Source organism: Larimichthys crocea, chromosome VIII (assembly GCF_000972845.2).
Source record: "Larimichthys crocea isolate SSNF chromosome VIII, L_crocea_2.0, whole genome shotgun sequence".
Classification (NCBI taxonomy): Eukaryota; Metazoa; Chordata; class Actinopteri; family Sciaenidae; genus Larimichthys; species Larimichthys crocea.
Genome location: NC_040018.1, coordinates 1,435,273 through 1,457,284, shown reverse-complemented (window position 1 = coordinate 1,457,284; position 22,012 = coordinate 1,435,273). Strand labels below are relative to the sequence as shown.

The 22,012-nt window shown below is 40.2% G+C and overlaps 2 protein-coding genes across 3 annotated transcripts; one reads left to right on the top strand and one right to left on the bottom strand.

Moving 5' to 3' along the window:
- Nucleotides 1–313: 313 nt before the first annotated feature.
- usp8 (ubiquitin specific peptidase 8) lies at nucleotides 314–10,755 on the bottom strand. Of its 2 annotated transcripts, none has more exons than XM_010731866.3 (19): nucleotides 10,572–10,755; nucleotides 9,871–10,022; nucleotides 8,781–8,925; nucleotides 8,597–8,682; nucleotides 8,361–8,502; nucleotides 7,806–7,845; nucleotides 7,525–7,696; nucleotides 7,247–7,409; nucleotides 7,003–7,144; nucleotides 6,527–6,810; nucleotides 5,944–6,441; nucleotides 5,323–5,397; nucleotides 4,906–5,204; nucleotides 4,580–4,801; nucleotides 4,274–4,484; nucleotides 2,902–3,138; nucleotides 2,441–2,583; nucleotides 2,153–2,285; nucleotides 314–1,944 (listed from the first exon to the last, which is right to left on the bottom strand). In XM_010731866.3, exons 2-19 carry the CDS (start codon nucleotides 9,972–9,974, stop codon nucleotides 1,786–1,788), a joined length of 3,255 nt encoding a protein of 1,084 aa, XP_010730168.2. In that variant the 5' UTR covers nucleotides 9,975–10,022; nucleotides 10,572–10,755; the 3' UTR covers nucleotides 314–1,785. The 2 variants fall into 2 exon arrangements, with proteins under 2 accessions (XP_010730168.2, XP_027137313.1); XM_027281512.1 differs by lacking the exon at nucleotides 10,572–10,755 and adding an exon at nucleotides 10,201–10,322.
- Nucleotides 10,756–16,887: 6,132 nt separating this feature from the next.
- On the top strand, nucleotides 16,888–21,979 carry hdc (histidine decarboxylase). The gene is made up of 12 exons (XM_027281316.1): nucleotides 16,888–16,915; nucleotides 16,966–17,162; nucleotides 17,238–17,351; nucleotides 17,436–17,558; nucleotides 17,652–17,789; nucleotides 17,874–18,017; nucleotides 18,333–18,399; nucleotides 18,515–18,677; nucleotides 18,819–18,909; nucleotides 18,984–19,082; nucleotides 20,289–20,390; nucleotides 20,680–21,979. Exons 1-12 carry the CDS (start codon nucleotides 16,888–16,890, stop codon nucleotides 21,406–21,408), a joined length of 1,995 nt encoding a protein of 664 aa, XP_027137117.1. The 3' UTR covers nucleotides 21,409–21,979.
- Nucleotides 21,980–22,012: the final 33 nt, after the last annotated feature.

Genomic DNA, 22,012 nt, shown 5'->3' with positions numbered 1-22,012 from the left:
TCCACGGACTCTGAGCTCTCCAACCAGCAGAGCAAGTCCATGAGATGGCTCCTCCTTCTTGTTCATCAAAACATTTTTTTTTAAACTGTGAATCTGATGTTATAGAGGTCCAGTGGATGCCTTCTCCATACCTGTACTTCATATAAATTTAAAGATTCAAAATTGACTTCAGTTTGTGTGTGAAGTTTATGCATCATATGTTTTCATAACCTCAGGAATGGTTTCTATTCAGCATGTCAGTCCTTTGCATGTGCAGACATTTTTTTGTATCCGATGCATCTTGAAACAATCATTCAGACATAAACGCACACGCTAATTTGAAGCAGTTTTAATAAATAGTCATAGGAGTTGTTTGAGGTTAATATAATCGTTATATCTGAAAGAAAATTTAGAGCATTAAGAAATAAAAATCAACATGTACAAGTAAAAAGAAAACTGATTATGATCTCATGCTAGGCAATAAAACTCTACTCAGGAAGTCGAGACTCGAATCTTGTCACCTCAGATCTCTGGTCCATTCAGAAAAAACAACAACAAAACACATCAGTATAGTTTGTGCTTGCTCGTCAGTCAGTCAGTCGTTCGGTCGGTCAGTTAGTAAGACAGGCAGCAAAAGTTGACACAAACCGATTTGTGTGAGTGAATAAGGTCAATTTCTCAAGTCTTCATATTCTCCCAGGTCAGTACAGAACACACAAATAAAATCATTTCAAACTCCAGCCTCCTTCAAAACCAGCATCATTGGTACAAGCCGTGAAGGATGCCAAGTTATCCCAATAATTTTTCCTCTAAATATTTTTTTTTTTTGTGTTGAATATAATAATGTAAAGAGAGTTAAGCATGTTTATCAGAGAGAAAATCCCACAACCAGCTTTATAGAAGCGAGTAGGTTCTTCTGTCACTGGCTCAATCAAGCAAGACAGACAAGATGTCAGCATCATTTTAAAGCATTCTGAGTCGAGTATTAATGTCTGCCAATGTGTTATACACAAAAAACTTATGATGATTGCATATTGTGTAAGTGCAAGAATGTGGCTAATATGAGCGACAAGCAGACAACCTCAATTCCCTATTCTCTCTTTGGGGAGAATGCAAAATTCAACACTCACAGTCTCTTCAGTCCCCTTTACGACGATGTTAAACATCAGAAGGCTATAGAGTTAAACCCCTAAAACGCATGGTTTCTCATTATGAATATGGTGATACTAGGATGGCTGCTACTTTTCAAGAAAAAAAAACAAAACAAAAAAACAATTTGGTCACTTAACAGATAAACACCTTGCCCTCGGGTATTTACATTTTTTAAATGTGCAACATCAGCATTGGTAAGTATGTACATGCCATTTAACTGTTAATCCTGGTGTATGCACAGAACAAGAAAGCTGAAGGTCAGTCCTGCGATACGGCCATCCACACTGAACGCAACAGAAATCGTCTGTCAGTGCTACAACACAACCATCAAGGTATAGAAATCAGAGTACAAGGAGCATCTGTTTAGTCTCTACATTATCAGTAATACGAACAGACGGCATGTTTAACAGGTATAGGGTCCTCTAGTAGCTGAAGCATTGCACAGTGTGCCTGCACCTTTCTCCGATCTGCGTCAGACGGGATCTCGAAGCCACTCGCTCGAGAATGTCCTCGCGTGCACATACAGGACTAGTTAACCCGCAGACTACGCGCGGCAGCAGAGCTGTGATTTTTATTTTTTTTAAAAAGGAAAAAAACAAAACAACTTCTCGGCTGCCCTGGTGGAGTGTTCTCGCTATGTGTCCTATGGCGCCATCACAGGGTGGAGTAAAACAGGATGTAGGCCGCTGAGGACTTGACAGAGGAGGTGGAGATTTCGGACACCTCGTGGTCATCAAACTTGTACCAGCGCTGTTTGCTGTTGTTCTTACAGTATGCTGTGTAGTGGCCGCCATCCAAACCCCCGTAGTGGTTCTGGTAGTGGAAAAAACAAAACAAGACAAAAAGTTAAGCTCATCTAAACAGCTGCATTATCATTATATTTAACTGTTACTTATAAAACATACCCAAACTCATTCTCGTCTAAGCTTGCCAGTAAAAATACATTTCAAAAAATACATTCAAATTCCCCCATCTACCCCCTACCTAATATTTACTATTTATGATATGCACTTCTACTTACAGAAACTCCATAAAGGTTGTATCTCTTCAGGCTCTGTTTGGGTCCAATGACATACTGCGTCAGATCCAGAGCATCTAAAGAGAAGTCGACATACGTCTGCAGCTTCTGCTTCCATCTACCCTCATAGGAGAATCTGTAGGAAAATTTACACCCATCAAAGAAAAAAAAAAAGAGTCAATGTGAGAGGAAAAATGTAAAAAATATCAGTCCAGGTTCAAATTTCAATAAAAGTGACAAAGCATTTGGTCTTAGTCTTTCAGCGTTTTTAATGCAAATATCATTACGAACCGTTTTAAGTGCACCAGGAGAATAGGTGGAACCTTCCAGATCTCTAGTTTCTTGGTGGAATCTCTGTGAGCCTTGCAGTGTCTGCAGAAAACCTTGTTGTTGTCAGTCAGCCTCTCTTCCTTTGAGAACAGCCTGAGACAATCCTACCTCGAGAAGCAGCAAACATTTTTTGTCAAGAATTACAAAAGATCATAGCTCGTCTCATCTTCTTTCTTTGTTGGAAAAACTAGAAGAAACTCAACATGTTAAGCTTCCAAGATGCATTTAGATAACTGTGTTTGTCAAAAGAAAGAAACATTTGATGGTTGACCAAGTCTGGAAGTATTTTCACCTGAAAGTAGTATAAATGTGAACCTGACAGCCCAGATTTTGCGTTTCTGGCAAGCTTATTAACCGTAAAGCTGACGAGAAACTGTTAAAAGCAGAGAAAACACCTGACACATGTTGGATGTCTGACTAACCTGCAGGGAGCACTTGCTGGTGGAGGCCAGAGGCAGCGACAGGTACATAAAGGTCTCAAACGTCCGTGACTTGCGATGGCACGTCAGACACTGCACCGTGGACTTGAACTGGCCCTGGAACAGCGCTACGATGATGGACTCGTTCAGCAGCTTGTGTTTGCTCCACGCGAGGTCAGCTGCTGTCTGATCATCCAGATGGTCGTTCTCCTCTTCCTTGTACCGCTTCCTGTTGTCCGCCTGACGCCAGAGACAGAGAAACGACATGTTGGTACACATGTCACACACAAAACCTTCATGATCCCACTAACACTCAACGGCAGAACATATTTGTCAGAATTATAACATTTTAAACAGAACTCAAAGAGAATGATAGACTAAACTTTTAATATGATGAACTTTGTAGTCAACACCTATCTAATCTCTTTCAGCCTCGTCAGCATGCAGTTCAGCCAGTTCACTCTCATTATGAAGATATGAAAATGCTAATTAATATCTCGTCAATCGGACTGACTGATTTATCAATTAGCCTGGAAAGACAAAGTGGACTGGGACTGGGCCAGCCTGACGGCAGACAGGTCTAGACATCACACAGAAGGGACGTGATGAGATGGAGAGTGGGTCATGAGAAATGCACGTAATCGGCTGTTACAACCTAAATCGGCATCTCAAATTTTGAAAGACTGGATAGCTTGATAAGTCAAATGGGGTGAATGCACTACTTCATCTCAACCCCAGGTGGAGACAGTACCACCAGATCCCCAAGCTGCCTTTTTTTCCTTCTTCAAACTATCACATGGTCTCAAAAAGACAATCAGGTTTTGATTTTTTTTTTTAAATGTAAATATCAAGCTATAATCTTTTCCTCTCTTTTAACCAATTCGCCCTCTAGTCCTCTCCCTCAAATTCAAATTCACATGAAGCTAGTAAAGATCAGTCGATAATACAGGCAATGAGGCATGTCTTGGGTCTACATGCACAAAGGTTCTGACAGAGCATCAGACCAGACAGATGCAAGACACGCCACAATCACACCGCTGCAGGAGGACCAAAGACACACAGCTATTTACTTACTCTCTAATATGCCATCAAAATGAAACCCAGTGAAAAAAAACAAAAAACAAACAGAAAGGAGGAAAATGACAAAAAAGACTACATTTTTATTGTTAACAGACAAATGTGCAACAACATACACGGATAGCAAAAGGCAAACCTCAGAAAGCCATGGTTGAGAGGAAAAAATTACGAATTTATTCACTCAATATTTATTTCGCGGTGAGCGTATTTAGATGCAAATGTTTTGGCTCTTCAAGCTTTTAAAAGACTTTAATTATGCTACACTTTTGGAGTGTCATGAAACAATTGCGTGTACTACCTTGTTGAGGTCCTCATGAAGCCCGTCCATGAGGAACAGCAGCAGCTCCTGGGAGTCCTGTTGGTCATAGCCAGCGAACTGGTCGTTGATCTTGCCTATGGTGATCTTAAAGTCCCGCGGGCTGATGCACTTGTACTGACCGGCCCACAGAGCTTTCATGATCACACCAAACTCCTCCGCCACCTCCCCTTTATGGCCAAGGACGTTGTACCTGACAGAGGACGAGAACAGAGACAAAAAGATGTTAAATATTTCCCTCATATCTGACTCCTTATGGTAAATAACTGCATTTATCTAGACGCTGACCTGTTGATGTCCTCCATGTACATATTATTGTTAAAGTAGTCAGCCATGGACCGGGTGTTACACAGACACTGCAGGATGGAGTTCATGTAACATGTGTTACCCATGTTACGAAGGCCAGTGAGTGAGGCACCCAGACCTCCGAACGTAGGATTCAGATTGCGAAGTTTGGCAGCAGACGGTCGCGTAATCTCCACTTTAGAATAGACTTTAGCGGTGGGAGGTCTGGAGGGCAGAGGAGCACGATGAGAGAATACCAGACTCATTTCTGCATGTTAAAATATGTGTACACACTTCAGCTATCATCATAAAACATCTGTCAGACTTACTTGGTCTCCCTGTTGATGGTGGGTATGACGGCAGCTGTAGTCGGGGCAGAGGCCTTCTTCTGGGCCTCCTCTCTCAGGTCCTGGCTGATATCAGGGGAGGAGTAGGAGCGTTTCAGTTTGGACTGCTCCCGCTCTTGATCGCGGTTGGCGTCCGGCTCAGCTGGCTGTGGTTGTTTCTGTTTGACTGTTGGCGGTGTGGAGGGTGGGGTCTGGGGAACAGTGACCTCAGGAGGGTACAGGTGGACACGGTTGGTTGGGGAATGGTAGTATCTGTAGGTCCCCGTCACTGTGTCAAGGAACTAGCCAAAAAATGAACGGAAGAAGATGAAGAATATTAGGTAAAAAGCAACAAGCAGGCATAGAGAAACAAATGTTTATTTCATTCTTCAGTAACTTCAAACGACACATTTCAGCTACCTTCATCCAACCGTCTGGAAGGCCTGGTACACTCCTGCCCATCTCCTCACTCCTCGCCCTGGTCAGGGGCTCCCTCTGTGGAATAAACACACACCGACTTCAGTGTCACGGTTTCTCTCGGTATTTCTTCACATTTAAAAAAAGCACACACTTTGTTTTTGCATTAAAAAAAAAGTAGTTTAGCGTGAGAGCAACCCATGTGTAGAGAACTGAAAGGGAAACTCAACTTCACTTGGTACTTCTGTAATGTAATTCTGTTTAATTTTACATTTAGAAGAAGTGAGGAACCACACTTGCACGTAACCGCAGTCTCTGGGTCAATGTGGACTACATATGCAGTTGTATAAAAGAGGCATTACATTATTACAAAACAATGTGTTTTACATTGATACTATGCTTCACAGGAACCAAACGGAGCTTTAAATTCTACAAGTCATCAGATCAGATTGATGGGCTGTGAGTCTTTTAACGGTATGGACACGTAAGATATAAGGTACTAGATTTAAAAGGGAGCATCTGATCCCTGCTGCATGATTTGTTGCACCGGATGTTTGTGTTGTGAAGTGCAAATATTAAACCCGTCAAACTGTAGAGGTGATCAGCAGTGAAAAGAGGACTCACCTTAATTTCATTAACTATATGGTTGGGAACAGGCGAGTCCAGAGACATACTCTTTGGAGGCGTGTCAGAGCTCTGCTCCTTCCCCCTCCTCTCTTTCTCCTCCCATACTCTGTTCTCTTTGTCCTCCTCTTCTTCGGCCTTCTGCCTTTCGAGTTTCTTTTTCTCCTGGTGTCCTTTCTCCTCCTCCTCCTTCCTCCTCTTATCACTTTCCTCCCTTTCTAGTCTTTCTTTGAGCTCCTTCTTCCGCTTCTCCTCCTCTGAACGACGCTCCTGTATGCGTTTCTCCTGCTCTTGTCTCGCCTTCTCCATCACTGCCACTGCCTCAGAGTGGATCTGACTTTGTTCCTCTTTAGACAAAGAAGTGTGGGTGGCGAACGGTGGTTTGTTTGAGCGGTCGGGGATAACTGGGCCATTCTGGGTGGAGTCCTTTGCTGACCCATTCTGGCTGGGCTTGGGCTCGTCAGACACCCAGACAGAGGGTTTCTTGGTACGGTCAAACTGGGACAGAAAAACATGAGTGATGATTAGACACTTTGCTTCTTGCTTTGTACTCCCCATGGGTAAATAAGGGTAGATACAATACCTGTGGGAAGGCCTTGGCTGTTCCAGGTGACTGGCTGGATGTGCCTGTCCCTGAGCCCTTTTTATTGAGGTCTAACCCAGAATTTGTGGTGCCTGTGACAGGAGAATCGGTAGTGTCCGGTAACCTGTCAGTAATCATGGAGGTTTTAGACGTGGGGGGTTCTGCTGGTGCAACCCCATTCATCAGCACAGGAGCAGAAGGTTCCTGAGGCTCAGGTATAACAGGCTCTGGTTGAGGTGGGGGCAGAGGCTTTGGTTCCTCTAGGGATGGGTAGCTAAAGTTCACTGTTGGAAAAAAAACAACAAAAAAAACATAACAATTCTTATTTTCAGGTGATTGTATACTAATGAAAACATAGATATTATGTTTAATTTCTGCCATATTGTGTAAATAGAGCCATTTCAAATCTCACACATTGGACCTTTAAAGCCCAGTGACTAATGAAAACAAAGAGGACTAGAGCCGGTGATACTCACACTGAGGCAGGGTGCTGATAACATTCTGTCTAGGGGGGCGGACTTTAGCGTTGGTTGTGTACATGGGGTAAAACAACAGCCAGTTCTCGTAGCCTCCCTCCAGCACCAGTGGCTCACTACGCAGGATGGTGATGCTGTCCCACTGTGGAGTGTGCAAACACATTGTTATACCTCAGAGGAAAATTCTGCTGTTGTTATTCATACTCTAAGAGTTACACATAAAAAAAATTAAACACACGGTTACCTTAAAGAGGGCATCTTTGAGGCTCTGCAAGATGGTGCCCAGTTTGAGGTCAGTGACAGAACTGAACCAGTCCAGCAGGACTATGTAATCCACAAATCCCCGCCGCCTCCAATGGTCTTTGGACATGTCCGGGAGCTTTGCCTCAATCTGATTCACAGTGATTCTAAGAGGTCATGACAAACACAAGTTAATGAATGGAAAAGAGATAACAGATGAATTTGTATTATTACTCCCCGAACCAGATTATGAATTACACTACAATTCTGCTCCTTTCTCACCCTGGGCTGATGGCCTCCTCAGGCACGCAGATGCAGGTCTGGGCTGGGACCTGCATGTGAGACTCCTCAAAGTCCTTGTGGCTGCGGGCATCCATGATAATCATCGCAATCGTCTGGTCCTTCATCATGTGGAAAAGTTTCTCGGCTGTGATCCCACCAGCCGGCACCACAGCTATCAGATAAAGTCACCAAATCAACATGAGACAAACAACTGTAAGAACTATAATTACCAAATTAAACATAATGGAAAGAAAATGTATCTTTGGTGTTATTCTTCTTACCTTTCGGAGTTGTATTCTTCAGTTCATTCTGTTCTTTTACCTGACAAAATAAAACAGATGGTGAAACAATCATCTTGTTAATAAACAACACAGATTTTCGACTGATTCCATCTGACCTGATTTCTTCTTACATAACACAACCCTGAATTCCAACAACGTCAGGCAGAGCCTGTTCATCCTGCTGCCGTCTCATAAATCGATGCACAAGTATGCACTGACATACCACGAGACAACATGTCAGTTTGTTTCCTCGGGTTGGGACTCAATTCATCTTCATAAATTACCATTAATAATAGTTTAGTCATCCAAATAAAATATTACAACCTGCATTTCAAATTGTACAACCATATGTTAAAATAATGAATAAAATCAACCGTATAGCTTGAAATTAAGCTTGTAGTGTTGCTGTTAATACTGGTCTGATGTGAACTTGTTAACACAATCATGATGACTCATTCTGCAAAACTTTTAAACACACACAGACTAAAAGTGCCTCGTGTAAATGTTTAAGCAGGCAGATACTTCAACGCATCTTTATAATCTGACATCTCAAACCTTTTTGCTGTCCTTCTTGTTTGCCGAGGAGGTTTTCGGAGAGCCTCGACCAGCATCTTTCTCTGTTATTTCCTCTTTCCTTTTCTTCTCTTCTTGTCTCTCCTTCTCCTCGAGTTTTTTCCGAACCTCAACTTCCTCATACCTAAAGTTAGCAAAAAAAAAAAAGTGTGACCACCTCTTGCAAGTTATGCATTTAATAAAAAGATGCGTACAATCAAAGACAAACAAACTCTAACCTGAGTTTAAGGCTTTCAGAGAGCTTCTCTGCTTCTTCTAAGGCTTTCTTAATGCTGGTTGGGCCAAGCATGGTCATGTAATACTCCTTTGTACATTGAAATAAAAAAATAGTTACATATTTAGTTATTAGTAATAAAAATACACAGAGCTAAGTTACAATTTTATAACTAGTATTAATTATACCAGTTGCTGGTTGAAGTCTGGTCTTTTCTTGATGATGTCGTATACTGTTAAATACTTCATGTACAGTACATAAGACTTCTCCTCATCTCGGTCAAGGCGACACTCCTCTGCCGCCTTGAAGATTTTGCAGGCACTCTGAACATAGCTGCAACACAGCAAAAAACACAAAACACTTTGTTACATTTACATTAAGTCATTTAGCTGACGCTTTTATCCAAAACGGTAAACAATCAAGGACATAGTAGTGCAGCAATAAGTACTATTCACGTGGAATCAAGTGACAGCTGAAGAGGGAGATAGATTTAGCATGTCCAGTTGTTGGTAGTGCTCTGAGAGGAGGTACTCTGAAGAGCTGGAGGTCTTCAGGAGGTTCCTGAAGGTAGAGAGGGACGCCCCTGATCTGGTAGGAACTGGCAGGACGTTCCACCAAAAGTTTAGATTGCCCTGAGCGTCTATGTGGCAGAGCCAGACGCTTTTAATTGGAAGAGTGCAACGGTCTGGAGGTAACATATGCCTGTATAAGAGCATTCAAGTAGGTGGCGCAGAACCGGAGACTACTTTGTAGACAGGCATTTAAGGATTCGAATTGAATGCAGGGTGCTACAGGTGGCCAGTAGAACTCGATGTGCAGCCGGGTAAAATGTGCCCTTTTGGGTTGAGTGAAAACCAGGCGCACCGCCACGTTCTGGATCATTTGGAGCCAGAGATCGAACCACAAATCTTCTTCTTTTCAAGCTTATTTATTTATTGATAGAGACAGCTGAAGAGCGACAGGAATGCGGGGAGAGAGAGAGAGACGGGGAATGACATGCGGGACAGAGCCTTCGAACACGGGGCGGGCTGCTCTACCAACTGAGCTGAACACCGCCCCAGAACCACAAATCTTCTGATCAGTGGACCTCCTGATTGAAACGTCCTTGACTGAGGACTTGTGTTTGCATGTCACCCCCGTCTCTTTCCTCTCACTAAGAAAAGCAGAGAGACAAACTCACACTTCCTCCATGTTATCTGTTTCTCTGGGACTTAATTAATCACAATCATGGCTGACACATAATTAAGATGGACTGATGGACAGTAAACCTAACATTACCTCCTGGTGCTCGTCTTGTCTGGTTTGATTTCAGCCTTTTTGTTGAGGTCTCCCAGAGATGTGGACAGGTACAGCTCTTTGACCCCGGTGGATACTGCAGGCATCTTCGCGCACTGTGTTCAATCAGAGCTCACGGGTAAGTCTGCACATCTCTGGAAAACAACAAACAAACAAACAAACAAACAGTGTTTACACGCTGCTTCCACAACATTCAACATGCTACAAAGCGAAGCTACTATCGTTGTTAAGCTTCACAGCAGTTAAACTAATCGAGTTTTAATTAACTGTCAGCGATCGTACGACATTTTAAAGTGTCCAGATTTAGCACACACGAAGCTGAGATCACGACATGTCGACGATAAGTCACATTCAAACATCGTAACGCTGCTAACGCGAGTTAGCTCGTTAGCGGGCGCAGGATATGTCAACAGGCTAACGTTAGCATGTCCAGCTAACTGACCTTTAATTGAACCTTTAATTAAAACCAGCTCTCTTCTTTTTTTTTAAAATATAAATATTATTTAACTAATCAAAAATAAATAAATGTAAACATAGCTACAGTTAGCATGTTAGCTGTGAGCTCACGCAGTTATGTAGCATGCTGTTAGCTGTTTCACTACAAGCTCAGGTCTGACAGCGAGCAGCAGACTCGTGTTTAGTGAGGCACAGCCTGACAGGATAAGGTTCATGTGAAACATTACCTCTTTCTGCTCCGTTGCTCACACTTTAGCTACTTTCTCTTGTTTTTTTGTTGTTGACAGCTGATTCCTGTTTTCTTGTTTCCGCTTCTGCTTCTTCTTCTTCTTCTTCTGTCTTCAAGTTTGCACCTTTAATGTTGCAGCACCGCCCCCCTCTGGAGCTCTGCTTCACTGACCACTTCCAGAACCAGTACCCCCCTTAAAAAAATCCTTTTTATTCATGTATGATATCTAGTTTTGGAGCTGGAGCTCAGTGTAAATTCCCTCTCTCCTTTATACATATATATATATAGCCTGCATGCTTTCACCACGCCTTGTGAAATATTTCAGATGCTTTGCATTGTTAATAAACCGATGCATTTCCCTGCATTGCCTTGCACCACCTGTTCCACAACCTATATACAGTTTACAGGAACCAACGCTTTCCCTGTTTATCAGTGAGTTGACTGACAACCTCCTGAATATATGACATCGTCTCTATTTTTGATATAGCTCACTGTTTATACTGTTAATTCTGTTTATACTGTTAATTATGTTTGTACTGTTAATTCTTTTTATAGTGCCATATTTAATCTGTTAATTCTGTTTATACTGTTAATTCTGTTTATACTGTTAATTCTTTTTATCAGGGCCGGTCTTAGCTATGGTGTTCGCCCAGGGCGCAAATGTGGCCAGGACCGGCGCTGCTTTTTATAGTGCCATATTTAAACTGTTAATTCTGTTTATACTGTTAATTTTTATTTATACTGCTACACTTGCCATATTTATACTGTTTATATCTTTTAGATTTGCCACTGTCTTTCTTAGATATCTTTTAGCTTGTATATATATTGTATATATTATATTTTATACTTTATATATTATATTTCGTGTTTATTGCTGTTTGCACCAGGAATAAGAATATTTATATACGAATATTTCCAATCTCTGTATGTCCTGTACATATGGCAGCATTGATAATAAAGTTGACTTGACTTTTTACAAATGTTGTATTTGAGGTGCTTAACACTGTCAAGCTGAATACATATTTCAGATAACATTCAGCTGTAGTCTGTTTTATTAATTATCCATCTATTGAGCATTTTTCAAATAATGTTACAGCAACATCAATTTTGCCTGATTCTTAAAGGTAAAATGTATGTTTACTCAACAAGAACATTAGTGTTTGGCGAATCTAGGAATATATGCCATTGAAGGAATAATTGTACGTTTATTTAACAAGAATATCTATGTTTAAAGAAGGTAGAAATACATGACATTCAAGCAAGAATTTCTTTATTAGTCTCACAGGATTATCCTAGTTAGGTGAACAAGAAGATACAAGTTGGCAGAACTCTTTGCAGAACTTGAAAACCTTGATCCCGGGCAAGATACCAAACCCAAAATTGCTCCTGAAGGCTGTGCCATGGGTGTGTGAATGTGTATGAATGATTAGCTTCTAAAACCGATGAGGCACCTGATGCCTAAAAAACGTATATAGTACCTTTCAAATACAGTTACAAAGTGCTTTATAATAAAATAAAACACAATAAAACAAACCACAATAACAACAATATACCCGGTAATAAAATTAAATACCCATTAAATGACAAAGTAAAAAACAAATGCATTGATAGACTAAATGAAGGAAAAGTAAATAGAGAAATAGACAAATATGTTCTTAGTAAGATAGGACTTGGGTTTGCTTTTACAAATATGAACAGTCTCTGCTGTCCTCAGGTCTTCACCACAGTAAACAGAAGTAAGATGCACTGTTCTGTTTTTGTTCTCACTTTATGGACATAATTGAACATAATTAAAAGTTCACTTCCAGAAGATCTGAGGGTTCACAGGCTAAAAGCACATCTGATAAATAGTTAGACTGAGACAACTGTTATGAGCTCTATAAATGGCAATGTAGTTATGGCTTAAGTAGCGTTGAAATGAATCCATATATCATAAATGTTTCACAATCTGCAACAGTCTGACTGTGTGATGACATAACCAATAAAGTTTTCATAATGGGTTTAAATATTATCCAGAAGAAGGAGTTGTGCTTTGCAAAGGTAAGCTGCATGGAATTAAAATAAAAGAACACTGTCCACTCTCACATATAAATGTCTAGTTCAGAAATCAACTGTCTAATAACAAGGTTGAAATGAAGAGTTATAAAGTCATCATCATCATCATCACATGAATTAATATTCTACCTTAAATCAGTGATGGAAATAACCAAGTAGACTGGACTGAACGCTGAACTGAACTGAACTTAAGCTGAAGCTTAAAATGTTTCAGCTTTTGTTGACACAGTCAGAGATATTAATTCAACTATTATGTTTACTGTTGAGGTTTTAGTTTGCAGTAGTGTTAAAATGGACTGCATTATATTGAGAGGTGTTTCTAATACTTTGATGAGTATGTTTACCTTTGGTACGTTAAACATATTTTGATGCTTTGTGGAACGTTTAGTCGTAACAGAGTGTTTCTTAACTGTGGTATTGCTACTTATGTAAGTAAAATACTAAATAGTAATAAAATAAAATAATATTTCTTCCACCACTGATGCACAGACAGTCTCATCATTAGTCAGTGTATCTTTTCTGATCTTGCATGTCAAACTAAGTGGCCATATCCTGTTTCTATGAATTGTTCCTGACTTGAGGTTTTCTTTGTAACAGACTCATGTCATGTTGATATTTTCAGCTTATTTGAATAAAAGCAGACAGAATATGATCCATTAGGAAGCACTTTGACTTTGATGTCACAAAACAGAGCTCGAGGTTCAGTTGCACAATTATGATTAAACCTGCTTTCATCAGGTTCAGACTCACGGACTTAAAGGCACACAAGGAGCACAATAGTCACAGTGTGCTTTGCTCCATATCACATAACACTTGTGTATTGTGACACACACACACACACGCACACGCACACGCACACACACACACACACACACACACACACACACACACACACACACTTAACATTACTCTAGTTATTGCCTGCTGACTTCAACTGGACCAAAGTTATTGCTCAGTGTGAGTTTAAGTTCAACTACAAGAAATAACCTTTCAAATTATGCTTTGTGGAGAACAAACAGCCTGCCCTTCTTTTAAAATGTGACGAGTTTAGTAGAAAACTTGACTTCAAACTATGCAACTGGTGTGGACTTCACTAATGGAACAATGAGGTAATGTTAGCTCAGAGGGTATAATATGTATTTTTAAATTTTTTCTAGATGAAAAGTTAAAGCAAGCATGGACAACCACATAAACTCTTACAGCCACTGGACAGGAAAATAAAAACAATATAAGTTAAGGCAAAAAAAAAGAAAAGAAAATGTTTTTAACATTTTACTGTACAATCGAGTATAAGAAATGCACCTACGTGAAAGGCTAAAAATCACTGAAAATGACTTTATGAAATTTCGGGTGAAAAAGTAGACTTAAAAATGCACAACCAGAACTCTTACAGTTGCTGGACAGAAAAATAATTAAAGTACAAGAAATAAATAAAAAGGTAGAAACAAGCATGCACACACACACACACACACACACACACACATTTTTAAAGGTGCTGGACATGTCTGAAGAATCACCTGTGTGCCGAGTTAATAAAAAAAAATTAATAATAATAATAATTTGACTTTATATCGACCAATAAACTTCCTGAAAGTAATATTTAACGCCCCTGCTGTCTTCGGGTCAATTTGACCTGTTTTCAAAAGTTAATATGTCATAACTTTAATTTTCTTGCATATAATTGCCTGTAAATGACATGGATGGTTCCATACTATGGTCTTTGCAAGTCAAATTAACTATGACTATTTTTGTCAGTGGAACAGGTAGTGCAAATTTATAGCATCTGTGGTCTTCCCGTATCAATTTGACCCGGCCACATTTAGTGTTGCAAATCAAATTTTTTTTGTGATAGCTCAAAGTCACAAAGTACATTTACCTCGGAGGGCTTTACAATCTGTACAGGGAGTGACACCCTTTGTCCTTAGACCCTCGGTTCGAGTGAGGAAAAACTTGCCCACAAAAAAACCTTTAACAGAGAAAAAAGGTGGAAGAAACCTCAGGAAGAGCCACAGAGGAGGGATCCCTTTCCCAGGACGGACAGACGTGCAATAGATGTCACGTGTACAGAACAAATCAACACAAACATATTGTACAATTACAATGACTGATAAAATGACGATGAATTACGATGAATGATAAAATGATTACAGTAGCAGTGGGACCTGTGATAGAGATAGAGAGACACAGATGCACAGTGGCAGCAAATCATAAACTAACTATAAACTGTAATGGAGATATGGTAGCAATAATGACAGTAATAATATATGTAGTGGACATCGTTAATGGAGTGATTCCTAATAATCTTCCCTAGAGGAAGCATATATAAACTGAATAGAAGTGGTCCTAGTACAGAACCTTGTGGGACTCCGTGAGAAACTTTGCATCAACATATGTGCCTCTGATTCTAACTATAGTCAAAATAATTAATAATTCCTGCTTTTTAATTAAGGACTATTATACCATACATTACAAACATGAATGTAAAATTTGTGGTAATGTGCTGGAAACAAGTTGACTAAAAGGTGTAACACATAATTGTGTGATTATTTTATACCTCATGCTTTATAAAGAGTCAAACAGACCGGGTCAATTTGACCCGGGAAGACAAAAGGTGCGTAGTAAATGGGAAGAAAATATGAGGGTTTTTAAAATAATAATAAAAATTAATAAATCGGCAGTTTTTAATATTAATGAATAGGATAGATGAACACCCTCTGCTGCTTTATTAGTTTCTTTGAATCAATGAAATCAGTGATTGCTTTTCATCATAATCTCTCTGCTATAGCATTGCTTGCTTAATGTGTTTGATTTATGGTTCGATTTGCGTCCAACCATTGGCTTCCCTAGAGAACCAGAGGAGAGCTAACACATGTTGAGCACAATGCAATGTGTGTGAACAGTCCAGGTGCTGCTCAAGCTTTTGTCAGAGTTTAAAAGGCAGAGATAAGCTGTGACATAAATGGCTTTGCCCTCATCATCCTATTATCTTTTACTGTGTGTTCATTCATTGTCCCCAAGCCTATCTATTTGTTTGTGAAGAGTCATCATCCAATACAAATATTGCTTTGCTCTAACAGGCATCTTCTGTAATGCATTCAGGCAAGATGAAACAGCAGAGAATGTTAATTGTATCAACTATGAGAACATTATTACGTCTACGAGATGACAGTACACCATTGTTTTAGAGATTTAAAGTGCAGATATACAAACATAGAATATGGAGTATAACATTAAAGTTCAATATTCTGGCCAAAACATGATCATATTAAAAGGAACTTTTGAAATTAAATGAGAACATTGCAACATATTTGTACCACACAGTATGGCAAATATATAACTAGAGCCAGTGGGTGGTTAGCTTAGCTTAGCACAAAGACTGGAAACAGGGGGAAACGGCTAGCCTGATTCTATCTAAAGGATGAACACAAATCTTCATATGCAGTCAACCCACAATGATCGCACACCAGGGAAATTCACTTCAATACGTCTACGCAAACTGGATAAAAAATCACTCAAGTAATGAATATATAGAAGAAAGTCATGAAGTCATGCTGGTGTTAAAGAGTCTGACAGCTGTTGGAATGAAGGACCTGTTGTGGTAGAGCTCCTTCTTACATGGTAGGAGTAGCAGTCTGTTGCTGAAGGAGCTGATAAGGCCTTCACAGTCTCATGCAGGAGGTGAGAGGAGTTCATGATGGAGGCCAACTTTGCTAACATCCTCCTCTCCCCCACCTGCTCTCCCCCACTTCCTCCTATGAAGTCTAGGGTGCAGTCCAGGAGAGAGCCAGACCTCTTTCCCCTCCTCAGCAGACAACTCCATTGAATATAGCAGATGCCACCAGGGTGGGTAAAACCCAGTATTCTGGGTTAAATGGTAAAACCGCACAAACCCAGCGCACGTTCTGTCACATTTGTTCAGCAAGTTATTTTTTTTTAACCCAGCAGCTTTTTAAAGTAAATGCAGCATTATGAAGAGAATCACTGAGATGTGAATGAATACGTCATTGCCACCAGATGAGGGTAAATATATTCTACAAATGTGGAGTCAATGAGTGATATTTTCAACAATTTCAGTGATGGAAAGATCTTGTGAAGGGTGTTTGTTTGGTGGTTCAAATGCGTCACCAATTCAGGGCGTGTCCTTCACAGCTGCGTATAAATACTTCTGTGATCTCTGAAACTGAATACACAAAGCATCATCGCAGGCACGTGTTACACACAGCGTATCAACTTCAAGAGCTCTGGTGTCAAAAAAGAAAATGCAGGCTGAGGAATACAACCGCAGAGGTAATTATAGCTGCGTTCTGCTATATTGCCTCGTTTTTGTCTGTGTCAAGGTTTTAAGGTGTCTGTTACTACAGGTAAGGAGCTGGTGGATTACATCACCCAGTACCTGTGCTCCATCAGGGAGAGGAGGGTGATTCCAGATGTGAAGCCAGGTTACATGAGGGAGCTTCTCCCTGACGCTGCGCCTACAGAGGCAGAGGACTGGGAGAGTATCTTCAACGACATTGAGAAAGTCATTATGCCAGGAGTAAGTACTGCCATCCATCATCATATCAGTCAACTCTGTGCAAGGAAGCAATTATTTTCTCATCTTTTTCCCCAGGTGGTTCACTGGCAGAGCCCTCACATGCATGCCTACTACCCGTCCCTGACTTCATGGGCATCTATGCTTGGAGACATGCTGTCAGATGCCATCAACTGTATTGGATTTACCTGGGTAAGGGGACAACCCACACATTGTTTCTCCACTGTATTACCTAAAATTGGCAAATATTATATTTTCCATGCTGGTTTTGGACAGGCCTCCAGTCCAGCTTGTACAGAACTGGAAATGAATATGTTGGACTGGTTGTGTAAAGCACTGGGGCTGCCCTCCTTCTTCCTGCATTACCATCCTGACAGCAGAGGCGGAGGCGTACTACAGGTTTGCAACACCGTGATCTGGCAAAACAGTACAGTCGTCTCCGTGGTAATTGGGAACTTATTATCTTTTTCTTCTACCCGACTCTTCTGTTAGAGCACCGTCAGTGAGAGCACACTAGTTGCTCTGCTCGCAGCCAGGAAAGATAAAATATTGCAGCTGCGGGCTGAGGTTGACCAGGATGTGGATGACTCGGTCCTAAATTCAAGACTGGTGGCTTACGCTTCAGATCAGGTCTGTGTTATTGCTTCTTTTAACTTCCTATCAATCAGATGAAACAAACCAAAAAACTTATTTCATATGTGAATGCTTTTATAGGCTCATTCCTCAGTTGAGAAGGCAGGTATGGTCTCTCTGGTCAAGATCAGGTTTCTGCCCACTGATGAGCAGTTGTCCCTGAGAGGAGACACTTTGAAACAAGCCATACAAGAGGACAGGATGAGGGGACTGGTCCCTTTCATGGTAGGTATTTGACACTGAGGATGGGTCACAGGGGACATTTTACTGCAGAACCTCTACTTTTACTTTTGATGCTTTAAATATATTTAGCTGATAATACTTCTGAGTACTGCAAATAGCTGAAAGGTTCACTTTCATAGCATGTTGAAATGAAAGCTAATCAATGCTGCTTGAAGATCAAACAGATTAAAAAGTACAGTGTGGAAAAGAAGTGTTAAATTTAGAAATAAATTGACAAGGCACAGATATGTGTCTTTAAAATAATTAAATTAAACTACTGAAATTACTTTAATATTATATTTTATCTGTCCTGTTCAGCTGTGTGCAACTTTGGGATCTACAGGAGTGTGTGCCTTCGACAATCTATCTGAACTGGGACCAGTCTGTACGTCTTTAAATTTATTACCGCAACTGTCTGCTTTAACACTGCCTGTGTAGTATAAACATTGTGTTGTTCCATTGAGCATTGCATCAGGATAATCACACGGCTTGTTTTACAGGTGCAGAAGAGGGAGTGTGGCTCCATGTTGATGCAGCATACGCTGGCTCAGCCTACATCTGTCCTGAGCTCCGCTGGTCCCTGGAGGGCATTGAATATGCTCACTCTTTTGTCTTCAACCCTGCCAAGTGGTTGATGGTCAGTTTTGACTGCACAGCTTTCTGGTGAGCAAATACATGAAAGTCTTTTCTCGCCACTATAGAAAGAAATATTATCCATGAAAGAAGGTCTGACATTAAAAAACAATAAATTAAAAGTTAATGGGACGGATGCTTGTGGATCGTTAATATACTTTGTTTTTTCAGGGTAAAGGATAAATATAAGCTCCAACAGACGTTCACTGTCGATCCTCTTTACCTCAGACATGAAAACTCACAGGCAGCCACAGACTACATGGTATGACTGTCAATTCTTCATCAGATTAAATATTTCATTTCATGCAATAACACTGCTTTTTTTCTGTTGTTCAGCACTGGCAGATTCCCCTCAGCCGACGTTTCCGTTCTCTCAAACTCTGGTTTGTGATGCGCTCCTTTGGATTGAAAAACATCCAGGCTCATATCCGACATGTAAGTGGCATTCATGCAATTTGTTTTAGGAATAAATATCAAAGTCCTACATGCAAGATAAAGTAAAAGTACAAATGAACAGTAAAATGTATTTATGTATTAGATAAAAGTAGTTGTTTGGCAGATATTATTATATACAATATATTATATCAATTATATGTATATGTATATTTGAATTGTGTTACTGATACTTTAAGACTTAAGCATTGTAATGTTACAGTCGAATGGCTTATATACTGTTGGATAGTTTAATCTTTAGCACAGTAATATATTTTATCAACTGATCATATGTTTTGCTTGTAAAATCTTAATCTGCAAATTAATTATTAATTCCAAATGTCAGATAAATGTATAGTAGAAGTATAAAGTAGCATGAAATTAAAGTACTGATATAAAAGTTCCTCAAAATTGTCCAATCAATGAAGCCTATGGCCTATATAGTATAATAATAATAATGTATTTAGTGTGTTATGGGAAAGCCCCACAGATTCTTGTTTTTTCTGTCAGAGGTGAAAATACAAAATTTGCTGTGGAAATTGTGAAGACATGTGGCTACATGTGACAAAATGAAATGTTTTGAACTGGCATATTTATCATGTCTTAATTGACAGACAAATTAGATTTTCTTTTAAACCACAAAAGATTGTGTATGTGTATTATTGAAATTGAAACTGTACTGAATTCACTGGTAACCAAGCTTGACATAACTCCTTATACCTCTTTATAGTTTTTAAGATACAACTATTTCATTATCGTACTATAGTTAGTTGACACAAGGGGTTACTAATTTTATCCCATTATAATTCATTATAAAATGCCTCTTTGGTTTGCACAATGAAAAAACTGGTCCAAGAAAAACAGATTATGATTTTCATGACTCTATATTGAAACAGTATAGTACACAGTGCACCTAACCGGTTGTTCTAGATGTGATTTCCAGGAAAACTCCCACAAAAATAAACTCCTTATGAGTTATGACTTATGAAAATAAGTATGTTAAGCTGTCGCCTCATATTTTGACTGATTTTTAAAACTTCAATGGATTCGACGGCTTAGCTCAGCTAGTACTTTAAGCGCTGTAAAGAAAATTATAAAATTCCATTGTGGACACTAATGGGTTAAGGACAGTACTTGAGTGAATGTACTTTCCACTGATTTACTGCAGGAAAATTCTGCAATCATCAACACAATTTTATTTGTTTTTAGGGGATTGAGATGGCAAAGCTCCTGGAGTCTCAGATAAGGAGAGATCCAAATTTTGAGGTTCCTGTTGAGAGGCATCTTGGCCTGGTGGTCTTCTGTCTGAAAGTATGTAACACAAATTTGTCCGGATCTTTTATTACAGTCATTCAGAATAATGATCTACTAAGCAACGTGTCTTTCACTGGCTAATCATTGTTGAGATGTATAAACTGTCCAAAGGTGAATTACTGACTGAGGTAGTTTGATCTTCTCTTTTATCTTTGTTCTGTTGTTGATATTGTTATCTAACAAACAATAATACTTGTTGGTTAGATAACAATTCTTATGTGGTCTCCATTACTTGCTGAGTTTGTCAAATGTGTTAAATTTGTTTATGTAATTTTCTTATTCCAAGGGAGGAAATGCTTTAACCCAGGAGCTGTTGAGGAGACTGACCCGGTCAGGCAAAATGTACCTCATCCCTGCAGACATTCGCACCAAACGCATCATCCGATTCACGGTGACTTCACAGTTCACTACAGCAGATGACATCCTTAGGGACTGGAGCATCATCTCTAAAACGACTTCCACACTTCTGGCTGAGACACAAGCTCTGAATAATGCAGACCAACCAAAATCAGGGAAAGATGAGGTTGTAGGGAACCGAGACCCCATCTCAGACACCAGGTCCAAGGAGAGTGAGGAGGCTGCCACCAGACAGGACAAGGCTGAGGTGGAGCTGTGGATTGACAAGGCTTGGAATCTGTCTACGAGACCAATGCGCTCTCTAAGCTGCAACAGCGAGCCTTTCGATTACAATGGGTTGATGTCTAGCTATGCTGCAGGTGCTCTCCCAACGCCACAAACAGCAGGACCCGATGCTGTGTTTGAGATTACCGAGCCGTCAAATCTCCTGGGTAAACATGCCTTGAAAAAGCTGACAAAGTTCTACAGCGTGCCCAGTTTCTGCAACCAGTTGGTGCAGTGTAGCCGGCACCAGGTGTGCTGTCCTCTGAAGGTTTCAGCTCAAAAAAACTTAACCTCAACTTGCAGAAGAACAAACTGTATGTCTTCTACTCCTGTAGCCAACACAGCTCCCTCTCCAACCACACAGGAAACTTCCACTGCACCCAAACTCCTGTAAAGATCCAGAGAGCAGTAGTACAGTAGTTCATACACACATAAATACAGGTATTGATAATTAAGCAATTTACTTCTGTACCGTGTTGGTGCTGTAATAGTAACTTCAATGTTGTGCGTCATTCACTAGAGATGCACAACCTCCCCCGTACTGACATAAGAAACCAGCTCCTTTTGTCTTTGTAATTTGAGATGCCTAGACTCAACTTTGCACCTAAATACAAGATCCTGCAGGATACTTCAGGTGTAAAACACATCATCGGGGGGGTCGGCGCCAATACTTGCAACAGACAAAAGGGTGTGGAAACACTTCCTGAAGGGGTGTCTCCTTGAGCAGACAATGGGATGTGAAAGGAATGCCCCTCAGGTATAATTGTCTAGGTGTCCCAATATTCGGGGTCTTTTCTCCATCTTTGACCGCTCGTGTGTTAAACTGACCTTTTCTTTGCAAAGAAAATAAAAACTTGCCGGCCGGCAGAAGTCTCTATTTCATTTCCACAACAGTGCGCAGTCAGCTTCTGGTACAAAAGGATCAGTATCTACCTGTACCAATGATTTACAATCATGTTTTTAATATGTTTTTATTAAAAAGTATTCCAAACAAGATT